General features: G+C 36.8%; 1 protein-coding gene across 8 annotated transcripts in view; it reads right to left on the bottom strand.

The window, feature by feature from the left end:
* Orc5 (origin recognition complex subunit 5) overlaps window positions 1–16,425 on the bottom strand; it is a 168,336-nt gene that overhangs the window by 129,209 nt on the left and 22,702 nt on the right. For all 8 annotated transcript variants that reach the window (XR_008214289.1, XR_008214290.1, XR_008214291.1 and 5 more), the window contains exons 7-11: window positions 8,821–8,869; window positions 8,650–8,740; window positions 6,166–6,218; window positions 4,909–5,021; window positions 3,561–3,608 (exon numbers count right to left, since the gene is read on the bottom strand). Coding sequence is in view for 5 of the 8 variants with exons in the window: in XM_052719865.1 (XP_052575825.1) it covers window positions 3,561–3,608; window positions 4,909–5,021; window positions 6,166–6,218; window positions 8,650–8,740; window positions 8,821–8,869 (354 nt within the window). In the remaining 3 variants the exon portion in view is untranslated. The remainder of the gene's footprint in view (window positions 1–3,560; window positions 3,609–4,908; window positions 5,022–6,165; window positions 6,219–8,649; window positions 8,741–8,820; window positions 8,870–16,425) is intronic.

The raw sequence follows: 16,425 nt of genomic DNA, 5'->3' as shown, positions 1-16,425 counted from the left end.
ATTTAAAATTTATAAAAACTTTAGAGACTATGAATATCATATTCATATGGTATAATCACATGTCAGTAGGAAATCACAATACTTGAAATTCCATTCTATTAGCAGATAATTTTAAAAGCAGGTTAAGAATTTAAGGACTTCCTCTTAACAGTGGAAAGTAAATTGGGAAGTACATGCATGGGAGTACATTTAATATTTAAAAGAAGAATGGCTGTAAGCAAAAAAACCAAAACAAACAAACAAAAAAACTGATCCAAGCACAAAGCACAGCACTCACTTCAGCTATTTACAGCTAAGAGATAGATACAGTTAGAGATTACTTTCCTGTTCTTAAATCTTGTGTGATTCTTCTACCAAATACTTAAAACATTTAGAAATGAACAGAGGTTTAATTACAATAAATATCAACGTAGTCACTACCTAGTTTTATCAAATCCAGATGTTATACACTATATGCAGAGAAACAAACATTGCGTTACTAGTGAGTTACGACCCACTGAACCCTTTCTTCTCATTGTCCCTTTCTGTCCCTGGAATGCATTCCAGTCTAAAACGTGATGCTCTTATTCTCATGCTGGTTTTCACAATGCCAGTTCTTACATATCTACTAGGAGTATACAGACTGTATGACTTTAAATTCCATATCAATTATATTATTTTGAATGCAGCTTTTTACCATATTGCCTTTTCCCTTTAATTGTTTTCTGAGATTTATCCAATTTTAAATGCAGCCCAAATGTATTTTTTATCTTTTCCATTTTTATGACAATATCACTATCACATCTACTTAAGAAAGCCATCACTTCTACAGATATGGTGCAAATGACAATCATGTGCATCTTTCTTTGTACAAGGAGGAAAAGGACACTGCTGGGAGTCTGACAACAGTGCTTTTGTTTTGTTTCCTTCTTCTTGGGCATATAGGAAGACATAGCCATTTTTACAGAATGATAGAGGCCATTTAACTGAGTCCTGGAAAATGGGTAGAAGTGACACCAGGACTTCCAAGAAAGGACTTTTTGAACCACAGGGTCTGTTTCTCCTCGCTCTCATTGTTGTTAACTTCAGAGGCCGCTGTGTTTACCTGACATCACAGTGGATGTAAGAAGCTATCTAACTCATATTCAGTTATAGTCAAGCAAAATTCTGTTGTAGAAGCCACTCAAAAGTTTGGGGATTTGTTTTTTTGTTTTGTTCGGTTTTTTTCTGCAGTGCAGTCTAGCCTTGGCCTTGACCAATATACAAATCTGATTAGATATTGTCACCTACAGAGCAGTCAGGCTGTTTCATACTGATTTATAGTGTCACTTTCACTTAGAATCAAAACTTGTCAGTTTTGTCAATTCAAGAGTGTAAATGTCTCACTGTTGTTATAATTTGCACCTTATTAGTGAAGACAGGAATTATACCATGCTTGTTATTATTCAAGTTTCTTTTTGTATCATTCACTTGTTTTGTGATTTTGTAAAAATAGCCACACATTCTAATCACTTGCCTATGGGTTCAGGAGAGCAGGAAGCACAACTGAAGGCTTTGGTGTAGGCCTAGAACTGGATCCTGGTTCAAACTATAAAAGGTGAGGAAATAACTGAATCTCCTTAAAATCGAAAAGAAGATGGAGCTGAAAAAATTACCCTTGGAATAAAGAATGCAGAGACCAAAGGAAATGAAGAATGCAAATGATTTTGAAAAGGACAATAATGTCAAATGTATCTATCTACTCAATGTCTCAAGAAGACATATTAGATAAAGGGAGAAGTGGCAACATATGACAAGTTAATGTTCAGAGGCAAAACTAACTCAAGATAAAAAGAAATTTAACCCGAGATACACTATAGCACAACTGTAACAATAACAAAGGAAGCAAACTGATGAGCAGTAGAAAATAGAGACATCAAAAAGAAAAAAAAGAGAACAGAGCTTTTCATAGCAGTAAAAGTGAAAGGCAAAAGATAGTAAAGTCTTGCTTCTTAAAGTCCTGAAAACACAGCAGTAATTGAGAAGTGTACACTGACCTGCTTTGAAGATTGAGTGAGAAACAACTCACAGCATTAACAGTGTGGACTTCAGTTCCAAGTTCTCCACCTCTAGCCTAGAGTCGGCAGCAATCTGGGTACACCACATAGCTGGAGCTGTCTACCTTCTAAACACTGTAGGCACTGATTTTAACCTGGACTCACTAACCTACTGTTAAAAAGTACTTGGTGAGTATAATAACTGAGCTTTTCTAGATTCTTCAGATAAAATTAGCACAGTTTTGACTGTGGTTCTAACATCCTTCCATCTGCTTATTGGCCTGAATATCCATCTATTCTGCGAAATCTCATAAATGGCCCAATTGTGATCCCTTTCACACTGGAGAGACAGGGTCTCACTCTGCAGCCCTGGCTGACCTGGACTCTCTATGTAGACCAGGATGGCCTTGAACTCACAAGGATCTCCTGCCTCTGCCTCCTGAATTTGAGTGCTGGGATTAAATCCATCAAAAGGTACACAAACCATAAATAAATTCACTTAAAAACCATTCTTTGTTGAATTCTTGCCATTTATTAGAAACAAGCTAATTTGTATAACTACGAAGTATACTTGTTTACGTAAATTACGTAAATAACTAAATCTTTCCATGCAAGATGTAGAGCAGCTTCAGTGTTCTACCAAGTTGATCAATATTTTGATTTCATGCACATTAGTGCTGAGAACATCACTTTGCAAACACACATCAGAAGTATGCTTAAGGTATTTTCAGAAATTGCTTGAAATTCTGTCCCAAACCCCATCTAAACTTCATTTAACACAAACAAGAAGGTCAAATAGTAATTCTGAAAAATCAAGTATTCAAAATGAAACAATCCAAAGATAAACTAAATTGATACTTATATGCTGAGAAATAATGGTAGAGAAATATTAAAGATTTGTCATTTCCTGTAATTGAGCTATTATATTCTTTAAGAGCAGGAAACTTTATATGTGTAGTAAAAACACTGCAATTCACAACAAACAATTGTCTCAAATCTGAACATAAGTGCTTCGCATAGCATGATGGCATGACCCCTCAGATCATTGCATGTTTGATTTTAAATTAATTTTTGACTGTTGCATGTTTAGAAATCTTTTACTATTGATAGATGAGGTCAAGACCCATAGTTTAAAGAGATTTTACAAGCACTTCCAAGTTTCAAATTGTAGAAATCTCTTTCCTGCTTAAGTGTTTATGGGTTTCCCATTTTTATTTCATCAATGGAATTTTTATAGGTATTTAAGAGGGGAAAAGAAAAAGGTAACTGAGTTTATCCACTGTGTTTAACTAAATATTACAGGGAGAACTTTTCATTAAGTAAGTTATTTAAAAACTCCATCAACTCAGTCTTATCTCTAGCACCGACTTCTTTCAGTTTGCTTTTGAACTACTTAACAAAATACCGTTGCATTAAATGGTAACATTATCAACAGAAAAAGTTCTCATATGCAAATATGATTACACATTTATCCATTTCCTTAATTATCCTAAATTCATAAGTTTCTCTAAATTCAAAAGTTAAGGGAATTTAAAATATAAATACCTTCTCATGTTTCTTTAGAAAGTTGGTTTTCTTGATTTTCCCATGATGCTACAATTAAGGAAAATAATTTTTCAGATTAAGAAGCTTCAACTAGAAAAGGCAATTTGTTGAAAAGATAGCATACATAATGCTAATTATATATATTTATATATATATATGATTTTCAGAAGTTTTATTTTACTTATTATGCTATTACTTATTATTTTACTTCTGATATGTTTTAGGGTGGGCTTAGACTGGATGCAGGATTACTTCTGCACATAAACAAAGGTTATAAAACACAACAGACAATAGTGATAATTCTTAAAAGAATTTGTTACATTGATCTTAGTACTACATATTCACTGCTATAAAAACAGAACTTCCAAAGATAAACAAAAGTACATTCACCACTTAAAGGAGGATGGTAATCCATATACTACACACTGGCTGAAAACACTTGAGCACTCCAGGCTCAATAGTCGGGATGGGGGTTGTCCTTGTCCCCCCAAGACTAGTAACAGATGACGAAACAAAACAACAACAAAGTCTAATTACTAAGTGTTTTCCGTCAGAGAATTAAGCAGGGTTACCTGAGGGCTGGAGTTCAGATGCCCAGAATTTACATAAATGACAGATGGGTGTGGCAGCCTACCTCTAATTCTAACCTTGGAAAGAGACAGGGATGCCCAGAGGAAGCCAGCTAGCCAAACTAACTAGATTGGTAAGCTTAGGCTTGATGAAGAGACCCAAGATGATTTCTAACATCAAACTCTACATGCACGTGCACACATATGCATGATCACCTTGCCCACACATGTGCATACAAACATGAAGATACTCATACACACATGAAAATGGAAAATAAAAAGAATATTGTGAGGGAGTGGAAAGGTTTTAGACTAACAGTTTATTCCCGATTTCCTGTCTTCTGTAAAGCACTGCTTTCTCCCAAATTTCAGACTGTGTGTAGAGCCATTAACGAATAGGTCCTGTGTACTGAGCGATCTCTTAGTCTAACCTGTGTCCCGCAGAAGTTTATAGAGAAATTTCAAAGCAGTCATTCCTTGGTATCCACAGAGGACTGAAGAGCATTCAGACCAAACCAAATACCAATACCAAAATATTCAAGTTCCTCATGAAAAAGTAAGTATGCTAGTTGTATAATATACTCTGCTCTTTGAATCATCTTTAGATTACCTAATATAATTTAAATGCTCTAAAAATAGTTTATATATTATATTATTTATGGAATAATGATGAGAAAAAATGTCTTTACATGTTCAGTACATATGCAATATTTTTGAACCTCGTAAAGACCAACTGTACTGCTGGGATTTTAATAAAAAAAGAAGTATGTTACTATTACCTTAAGGAAGAACCTCCTGTCTGTTCTCGCTGGGTTATAAGAGGCAAGGTATGCAGCAATAAGAATAAACTTAGAGTAATATGGTAGTTCCACATGGGTGTATGCCGAGAGACCTACAGAACAAAACATCCACGACATTATTTATTAGGCTACCAAGAGGTGTTAAGTATACTCTCCAACTTACCTTCTGACGACCATAACTGCGCTCTGTTACTGCTGACCTAGCACCATACTGCTGAACATTATTAATGGCAGACTTTATTCTATTGATCAGCTCTTCCCAATTTAAAGTGTAAGGCCTATTATTTCTTCCCTTTAAGATTATTTTTTCCATTAAACTCTCCCTGAAGGCCTTATATGACTACAACATAGGAAAGTTTCCCTGCACTCCAAGACCCCATGCATGTACTATTATGTCATATGTTAAAAGCTACTTAGATCAAATAATAACCCTACAGACAGACACTTTCCACTGAAGAAGCCATACCTAGCATACTGTTTTTTCTATACCTACAATTCTATGCACATAAGAAAGTGTGTTACACACTAGGAGAACTTACATGCGTATTACTTAAAAATCTTCATAGTAGTTTAAAGCTAGCTAGTCCTCTCGTTTTTTAAATGAATAGACAGCCCAGTATGAAGCCCCACAGGAGGAGCACTGATAAATTATAGCAGCTGTAACTCTAGTCTTTCATCCTTCTCTCCTACAATACACTACTAGAAACCGCTTGTAAAGCGCTCAGAAACCAAGAGGCAAAACAACCTCAACATCATCATATCATACCCTTTCCTAAATAGAAATCTTTAAATTTTTGAAAAGAAAAAATAATATTTTAGACATTTTTAAAAGTAAAATCTGTTCAGTTTGATAAAAATGCAAAATAATACCTTCTTTAAAGAAAACAAAAGCACTTTGAAAGTATATCCACCAAAGAGTATCCCTAAACTGAGCTAATATAAAGTTGGATTTTTATTTCATAAAATTCATGAACTATTACATATTCTAAGTAAAAGTTGTATCATATAATTGGATTATTTAGGTGAAAACTCTAAAAGAAATATTGATTTTTCACATGGCAGAATCCAATCATGATAGAATCTAAGAAAACAAAAAAATGGTATTCAGTTGAAAGAAAATCATTGATGAAAATATCTAGCTTGAAAAGTAAACTCTTTACAAACGCCAACATTAACCACCATGTTTGTCATAGTTTAAACAATGCCCCTGGTCATTCTCAGTACTTTCTTTGATACCTTTTAGCTGTCCTGGGTCTGTGTCATCTTTCTGTAACTTTTCCCACTGGGAACTAAAATAAAATAGAAGAGCAAAAATAGATTGAAAATATAAGAAATCAATATCCTGTAATAAAAAGAGCCCTACAGAATATATCATTTTCATTTATTAAGTCAGAAAATAGAAGAATAATATATACACACAGAATACATGTTTGTATCTGTACAAAATCATTTGATATATATTAACAGTGTAACAAAATACACAATGTTAATTTTTTAATTATCTTTTTTACTCTGATCACAATAAATAAAAACCATCAGCCACTCAGTAAAGCTCCCAACAGTTCCAATCACTGTATTGGATACAACTGTACATTAATTCTAATCTGTGGAATAAGCAACTGAAGTGTGTATGATCAGATCGGAACACTGAGACCCAAAGATTAAGTCCTTCAAGAGCACACAGTCAGACTAATGAATCCATATTTTTCAAGGAAGAAATGGAAGAAAAACCCAAAACTGTACAAGAGGCTAGCAACAGGCGAGAAGGATAAAGAAAGGTGCTTTAGTATACTGTTTTGGGTAACAGTTTTAGCTTTTTATGTACTTGTCTCTCATCTCTTACTGATAGGGCAATATGTTCTCTCCCCTCCCCCCACCGCTCTTGCTTCTTTTTTTTTGAGGGAGGGTGGAGGTGGGGCTCACTAGGTAGCCTTGATTGGCCTGGAATTTACTATATAGACCAGGCTGTCCTCAAACTCACAGAAATCTGTCTGCCTCTGCCACCTTAGTATTGAAATTCAAAGCATGTACCACCAGGCCTGGTCCTCTTGCTATTTTTTTGAAGCTATGTCTCCAGCTTATCAAGCAAGCAATATATACTGGCATATTGTTCTACACTTGTACTTACCTTTATCTTCACTTAGAGATAAAATGAAATTCAATGTTTACTATCAATCTTTTGGCTAGTTTCCCTGGTCATCTCTCTGCCATGTTAAGACTGTCACTAGCAGAGTGCACAGAAATGCCTTATTAATAGTGTTTTCTGTTTAATTATGCTTAACCTGTTTTCTACAGCTTTCATACTTGATTGACAGGTTGAAAAGATACATATTTGGATTCACTTCTCTTTGGCTTTCTTGAAAATGATGATCAATTTTCAGGTTTAATTAACTTTCTTTTGTAAGTGACTTTGTGCTTGAAAGCCTAGAGATGCTTTCCTTTTACTTTTAGTCTAAACAGTTTACAAGTCTCAATAGTAGACTTAATAAGCCTTCTTTCAAAACTGTTAACAAGTAATTGTGTAGACTTATGTGTGCGTGTGTTGGGGGGGGGGGGGGAGTCTTAGCAGATGTGGCCCAGTCAGAAACTGTCTCTTATTCAAGTAGTCCCACTGAGATCAACAAGGAGATGAGGTCAGAGAGAAGAGACAGTGCTTGACTGCTGACTTAACGATAGAGTAACGAGCCACAATATGATGAATACAGCAACTGCTAGAAGCTGTAGAATGCATCCCTATGGACAAGGCTCAGATCTTTAAGACAATACATTGTTTTAAATCTCTGTCTCTGTGGTGATTTATTAGAATGCAGAGTCTCAGAATGGACCATCTGGATCACCTGGGACTATGAACACTTCTGGTGCATGAAAGCAGGCCTTCCATTATTTCCAACATGTTTTCTTTACTTTAGTGTTGAACTTGTTTACAACCCATTGTTTCCTACCTCCATGAGGTCCAACTATACATGCTAAATTTTCTCTATCATGTGAAGAAGGAAAACCTGTATATTTCAGTGTAATTGAAGAACAGCTTAGATATGAAGTTTAAATAGTTTAGAAATTTGATGTATTCTAGAGTTTAGATTTTGGATTAGGGAGTTTAATCAGCAAATTCTATACAAATATTCAAAACCAAAACCAAACCAAAAAGAACTGATGTCTGTAACATACTTTGGATATGAGAGGGCCAGGCAAATATCATGACAGCCTGCCCTAATAACTCATTTCAGAACTAGGCCTCAGTCCCTGCTTTTTGGAACTGAGCAAGCAGTTTCTAAGGAGGAGCCTCGAACAAAGGACAATCAATCTCCAACACTCCCAACAGCAAGGACAAGCCACAGTCAACAAGCTCAAGATGATAACCAAATAAGGACAAAGCCTGGGACTTGTCTAGGCCTGCCCAAAATGGGAAACTATAGCCCTGACCAAACCCTAACTAACCCTAGCCAATTAGAAGCTACTAACATGATTGCCACTTGCATAATCCAATCATATCTAAGATGAACTAGCTTTCTCAGACATTCCCCTTAGTTAGGTTTAAAACAAGCCCTCACTTTCCTCTTGGGGTCTTTGCCATCTTACCTTTGTGTAGGATGGCAGGCCCCAGCATACTGGAATAATAAATGCTCTTGTTGATTGCATACGTGGATGGTGGTCTTTTGTGGGACTTCTCCAGGACCCTACCAGGCTAAGTGATATCTAACATGTTAAACACATAATTACCTTGATATCTCCCTGAGATAAACAGTCTGCATTGCTTTCTTCAGGTGAGGTTCAATATTTCTCCACAGTTTCCGAGTATCACGTTCACCTGCTACTCCCAGGAGAAATTTCAATAATTCAAATCTTGTATAATTTTTCTCCAATGAAATATTAATGATTATAGCTAGTTACCTTCTCCTTTAACTACAGGTTCACAGTATTTGGGAAAATTAAGCACTGCCTATGAATTTAAAAAGAAGACAAAAAAGCAGGAATATATAGTTAGGAATTTTTCACATAAAATTTTTATTACAAATTAAGCCATTTTATTTAAAATCGATTCTTAAGGGTAATTCTAGCTTATTACTACAATAAAACAACAAAAATATCAATAATGGTAATATAACAGCATACACATTACAGCCTAAATCCTACCTAATACATTAAGCTCATATAACATAATAAGGCATAATTTGTACTCTTAGCTATAATGATGTTTAATAGAAACATCAAGGCCAGACAATTAACTGCTGTTTTCCAGCATGTGAATACCATCATAAATTAAGCATCTCCTAATTAAGGATTATTTAAAGTGTTTGCACTGGTTGTTACACATACAAGTTCTTGGCACTATCCCGGGCATACTAAACCAATTAGAGGATAAGACTCAAAATCTACTACATGTTTTAAAAGCTCTCCAGGAATTCTTTGCATTAAGAAGTGTGAGAAGAATTAACGAATCACAACTACTTAATATTTTTCCATACTAGAATCCTACTGAAATGCAGCTTTAGTGAATTGGTAAAGTATGTGCATTTATTAACATTAATCTGATCTCAAGTATTTCATGATGAAAAGATTTAATAATGGAGCCTGGAGAAGAGACAGGCATAATGATAGTATAAATTCAAACTCAGAGGACAACAGTAAGTACTGCAAGTGACTGCAGAGATAAAGGAATAAAAGAGCTATTCACCAACTTCTTGCATTAATTTAGATTTTCAGACCTAAGTACTGAAAAGTAATACTAAGGTATCATGGTAACAAAGCAAGTTAATAGCCCAGCCAAATTCTGCACTGCTCTCCAACATCATGTCCAATTCTCCTACATTTAGTTCTCAAATATCAGCAAATTTCTACTATTTTGTGTTAGAATTTTGTCTTAGTTAATTTTCTATTAATGTGACAAAGCACCACAATCAAGGCAACTGAAAGCAATTAACTTGGGGCAAATCTTTACAGAAGGTTAGTCCATGACCATCATGGTAGGAAGCATGGTGGCAGGCATGGCACTGGATCAGTAGCTGAGAGCTTACATTGTTATCTGCAAGAAGGAAGTAGAGAGAGCCAGTTGGGAATGATGTGGGCTTTTTAGAACCTCAAAGTCTGTTCCCAGTGACAAACCTCTTCCAACAAGACCATACCTCCTAATCCTTTCCAAATAGTTCCAACAACTGGGGACTAAATTTTCAAATATATGAGCCTATGAGGGCCATTCTAATTCAAACCACCACAGATTCACTATAGTATAATAAAAATTCAAACTCACTAGTACCTTAAGCAGGTTTGCTAGGTTCCAAGAAAAACAAAATTATAAGGCTGCTAATAAAAACTACAAAACTGCTCCAAAACCAAGCAAAAAAAATCATTTTAGATTGGTTTTGATATTACAAATTTTCACCATAATTGCACATCTCCTGTGTCCCCATTCCAGTGATCAAGTTTAAGATATTCTTACTAGTTTCATCAATAAATAGGAAAAGTGAAGGATACGGGTGTAACTTTGTTAAGAACTGACAACATGCTCAGTGAACACTCACATTCACAATAGTAAAAGAAGCATAGCATCAGACAACTATCACAGCTCCCTGTTGACTCAATGACTGTTGAAAAGCATACTTCTACTCTGCCGTCCTCAGGCTGAAGGACACAGAAGCAAAGTATACTCTGCCTATAAGCACAAAGGACTCTGTTTACCTAGATTTTAATTGTGAGTCTGTGAGGTAATCTGAGAATTTATTTCTAAATAAAAAAAAAACCAAACCAGAATTGTTCCCATAGTTCCAAAGGAGGGACTTGCATTACTTTAGGTGGTCAAACAATCAATTATAAATACTGACAAGGCCACAAAGGTAGGGCTGGCAAGTTCTTTTCCAACTCTTCCTCAGCGAGATTTCCAGTAAGATTTCATTGTGACAGGCAAGATCATTTGGTGGAAGATAGCCTGACACATGAAAACTGTAGTAAGAATTCTAAGGTGACCCCCAAACTGTCCCTTAGCGCGTCCAAATCTTCCAGGTCAGTCAAATACTAATCTGAATATTACTGTGCAGAGATTTTGCAGATGAAATTAAGATCCCAAAGATTATGCTACTGTAGACTTACACTAGGGCAGACTGTCAGGTGAATCAGAGCTAATCATAGAGGTCAGTGATTACAGGGGAACTCAAGCACATCACTGACTGGTAGATGGAGATGACCAATGTACCTTCTCTAGGAGACCTGAGGGAGCCATTTACCATCCAGTCACCAAGGCCATGAAACTTCATTCTTAAAACCCAAAGGAAGAGATGAATGCACTTAGAAGCAGATGTTTCCCTAGAACCTCAAGGTGAAAAATCCATTCCACACAAAATTTTTAATTTCAGCTTTATCAAACAATGAACAGAGAACCTAGCAACACAGTGGCTGGTTTGTGACCTACAGAATAGTGAGCTAATAAATGTGTGTTATTTGAGATACTAAAAACGGCAATTTCATATGCAGCAATAGAAAACCAACATACATACTGAAGTATAAAAATAAAAACACTCAAGAACCAAGTAGACATAATTCTGAATTGTTTTGCACGTTTAGAATCTCTGTAGCTATTTCTTAAATGCTGAAGGAACAAAAATCAGAAATAAGAACACTTGAATTAACTTGAATTAAATTAATAGAAATTTCTAACAAGCAATAAGTTCTTTCTGTGTTCCACGACTTCCCATTCTAAATGCTTAATGTGTATTAACTCATTCAGTCCCTCAAATTATCCAATGTGATAGGCATGAGTATTGTGCCCACTTTACAGATGATAAAAACTCTGCTTTCAAATGAATCAAATATTAGGACAGATGCACCCCCCCTTCCATGACAATCAACCTATCTTAAAATAGAAATCCAAAGACAGCTAGAAATGAGAAAATAAGCTTAAAGTAACCAAATGTAAAGATATTTCCCCCAACCAAATATGTATTAACTACGAAGGAAAAGATAGCATCCTAATCAATGGTAAAAGGAACATGACTGATTATCAGAACATGACAAAAACAGAACTGACTCCGTGCTACCTGACAGAATGCAAGGAAAATAACAGGACATTTCTGTGATATGTCTATCGATTGTACAGTCTGTACCTAATCAGGACAAATGCAAACTGAGGACTCTACAAATTAACTGGATTGCAATATTTAAAGATCTCCAAATCATGAGAATTAAAAACAAGAGTTGTTTTCAGATGAAAGTAAATTCAAGACTTAACATTATATGCAACGTGTAATTCTGAATTGGATTATTTTGTTCTGGAACATATTCATTCGGACAAGTAACATATGTGGAAAGGGGTCTGAAGACTAGTTTGTAGTGAAAAAATTAATTTTTTTTTTTTTGGTTTTTCGAGACAGGGTTTCTCTGTGTAGCTTTGCGCCTTTCCTGGAACTCGCTTTGGAGACCAGGCTGGCCTCGAACTCACAGAGATCCGCCTGGCTCTGCCTCCCGAGTGCTGGGATTAAAGGCGTGCGCCACCACCGCCCGGCTAATTTTTTTGTGTGTGTGTGTGTTAATGTGTGTGTACACATGAGCGTGCATACATCTATAGAGCAGAGGACAACCCCGGGTATCATTCTTCAGGTACTATCCGCACTTCTTTAGGAGACATGGAACTGGTCAAGCAGGCTACACTGGCTGAGCAGAGGGCCCCAGGGATCTGCATGTCTCTGTCTACCCAGCTCTGGGATTATAAGCATTTGTCATCAATTACAGCTTTTTTGGGGGGCAGGGTAGGGAGGCTGGAGATCAAATTCAGGTCTTCACGATTATAAGTCAAACACTTTATCCAACCTTGGTCTCAACAATTCTCGCTCATATAAACCCTCCTCATTCTCGTTGATTGGACTCCCAGAGATCCACCCAGGGCCTAGTCATGGATCTCTGCATCCAGATCCCTCAGTAGTTGGATGAGGTTTCTAGCACAACAATTAGGGTGTTTGGCCATCCCATCACCAGAGTAGGTCAGTTCGGGCTGTCTCTCGACCATTGCCAGCAGTCTGTTGTGTGGGTATCTTTGTGGATTTCTGTGGGCCTCTCTAGCACTTTGCTTCTTCCTATTCTCATGTGGTCTTCATTTACCATGGTCTCCTATTCCTTGTTCTCCCTCTCTGTTGTTGATCCAGCTGGGATCTCCCGCTCCCCCAAGCTCTCTTTCCCTCGACCCTCGCCTTTCATTACTCAATAGCCAAATGAATGGAAATACATGAACTATGAACCAATGGCTGAGGGGTCCACACTGGATCAGGCCCTCCGAATGGGTGAGACAGTTGATTGGCTTGATCTGTTTGGGAGGCATCCAGGCAGTGGGACCAGATCTTGTGCTCATTGCATGAGTTGGCTGTTTGAAACCTGGGGCCTATGCAGGATTGTTTGGCTTGGCCTGGGAGGAGGGTACTAGACCTACCTGGACTGAGTCTACCAGGTTGACCTCAGTCTGTGGGGAAGGCTTTACCCTGGAGGAGATGGGAATGGGGGGGGGGCGTTGGGGGGAAGGTGAGGGGGGTGGGAGGGGGGGGGAGAACAAGGGAATCCGTGACTGATATGTAGAACTGAATTGTATTGCAAAATAAATTAAAATAAATTAAAAAAAAAAAAATAAGTCAAACACTTTACCAACTGAGCCATCTTGCCAGCTCTCCCCTACCCACAAATCAATTCTCTAATTTGACTGTGGTATTATAGTTAGGTGGCAGTATGTCTCTGTTGGGACACACACACTAAAGTATTCAGAAATAGCAAGGTATCAGGTAAACACTGTCAAGGGGTGAATTCTTTTTCTAAGCTTGCAACTTTTCTATAAATTAAAACCTGCTTTCAAATTTGTAAAATAAAATTTAAAATGACTGAAAACTTTCATTATCTTGTAAAATAATTACAACAAATATTAACATCATCAAATACAGTAGTGAACTACATTTTACTAATAGCTGGTCATCTCTCCATTTTACCAATTATTCTTATTTTGGTACTGAGGTGGCTGTGGCTTGTTCTGCTTCTCTGATAACGGGTCTTAGGTTTGTTTTTATTAATAAGACCCTTTAAGATTAAAATGCTACATCTGGCGCCCAACATTCGTGGTACGAATTCATGAAAAAGCTGCTTGCCTGTGGCCTTGTGAGCCCTAGCTCAGGCCCAAGCTACACTCGGCTGGTTGTGGTGGCACACTGGTTGGATTTGCTGAAGGAGGCAGAGGTAGGAGGATTCTGAGTTTGAGGCCGGCCTAGGAGGCTTCCTAAGGAGAAGCTTCGGCCGGGGCCTAACCACAAACGTTTGTGGTGGGGACCATGGAGGCAGCGGCTGCTGCTCCACATTGCTGGCTCCTTCTCATTGTGTTGGTGACTGCGGTGATGCTGCTACCTGGGACAAAGGGTTTAAAGAATTGCCAAGACCATCATGTTACAAGAAAGCATCGGCAAAGGTCAGTTTGGAAAAGTTTGGCAAGACAAATGGTGGGGAGAAATTGCTGTGAAGATTTTCTCTTCTAGGGAAGAACGTTCATGGTTTCGAGAGACAGACATTTATCAGACTGTGATTGCTTCAAACCACAAAGGAGGCGCACACACACACACACACACACACACACACACACACACACACACACACACACAATTCTGCAGGAAACCATGACCACGCCTCATAGCAACTTTGAAATCTTCAAAAGGATGATGGGACCCCACAACGATGATTCCACAAGGACTATGGTAAAGCCATTAAGCTGAATAACACCATGGAAAGATCGACTTTGGACTGTAAACTACTCAGGACAATTTGAGATGGCTAGCTGAAATGATCCACTGACAGACTACTCGAACAAGGACTTGAAACATGCCCTGCACTTTCTCATTATGCAGCGACTGGACAAATGATACAGGACTTGACAATTAACCCAAAAATTTCTTTTCAGGACTCCCTAAAGATGTCTTTGCCCCTAGAAAGCAGGAAGTAATTTTAAGAAAACTATGCCCATATTCCCAAGAGATGGGGTGGGTATTTTTTGGTCGTTTGAGTTATGGATATTGTCATTGTTTACAATGGTTGGTTACAAGTTGTTAATTGTTAATGGTCAGGAAAAAAGCTGAACATGGAGATTAGATTCAGAGGTTTTGTTTGAAAAAAAAGGAAAAAGAAAGAAGAGAGTATAGATATGAGGTAGAACATTGACTCTACTCTGAGGGAAAAAGATAAAGAAATAGTAGGATAAATGGATAGATCACTGAATCTACTCTAAAAAGAAAAAGAGGAAGATATAAAAATGACAAAAGATAGATTATTGAATCTATTATGAAAAAGAAGAGAGAATATGGATATAAGATAAACAATTGAAACTACTTTTAAAAAGGAACTACTTGTTTTACATAGGCTAAGTAATGAAAATTTTTTTGCCTGAGTTTAAAAAATGTTACTGGACTGGACATTGTTAATATATATAATGGAGTTTTTTGTCTGAATCTGTCAAATGTTAATGTAATTCTTGACTGTATATATTATATACACTTACTGGATATGGTTTTGCTTGTATTAGTTATAAGCTTTTTTAAATTTTAGACAAAAAAGGGAAATGTGGTATTGTGTTCCCCAAAATAGTGTGCAGAACAGCCACTAGATATAGAGGCCAGAAAATGGTGGCATACACACCTTTAATCCTATCACTTGGGAGGCAGAGATCCATTTGGCTATTCTGTGTTTGGCATCTAGATGACTATAAAATAACCCCTTTAGCTGGCTTTTCTAACAATTACAATTACTATTTTTGGACTAACAAATGCATTCTCAGAGAAAGCAAATCTAAGTGAATATTCAAAATATCACTTTATTTTCTCCTGTCTTTGCTGCCTATGTAGGTAGCCTCTAAAACATACTTATACAAATTCCTAAAGCAGATTTAAAAGCACACACAGAAAAAATGCTTGAAAAGGACCTGATATAGGTTACTATGACATTTTCAAGAAATAAACCATTTATAAACTCTGAAACAATTAACAGTACACATCTGATGGAAAATAAATGCTTTGACTCCTTTATGGTCTAGATATATAGGAGAAAAATAAGAACACTTTTGTTTTGTGCTATATTTTCTTCAATGCATAAGGACTTTTTACATTTGTTAACATTACCAGTGGTATAAAGATTTAAAGCATAGTTCAAGTTGATGAATATGATGTTCAGAAAAGTTGTATTGTTATTAAAAATTAACCTCCAGGAAAGCACAAAGAAACTTAAAAACTACCATATTGAAGTATATATTTTCATCCTTTACTTTCTTTTCCTGAAGGTATTTTCCTTGATTTTTTTCCCTCTTGCATAGAGTCCCAGGGGCTAAGGAGTGGCAAACCACAGGTTATTTCCTAGGGAAGCAGAGGAGGAAGGTCTGTCTCCACCCACAGTGTTGGGGTTACAAATGCATATGGTGACACACACTTTACCCCCTCAGTCATCTCCCTTGGCTCCTTAACTGAAGGTGTCTAAAAGGAAACAAGACATTCTTGCCTT

Source organism: Peromyscus californicus, unplaced genomic scaffold (assembly GCF_007827085.1).
Source record: "Peromyscus californicus insignis strain IS unplaced genomic scaffold, ASM782708v3 Scaffold_6__1_contigs__length_162567912, whole genome shotgun sequence".
Taxonomy (NCBI): Eukaryota; Metazoa; Chordata; class Mammalia; order Rodentia; family Cricetidae; genus Peromyscus; species Peromyscus californicus.
This window is presented reverse-complemented; position numbering and strand designations above follow the sequence as displayed.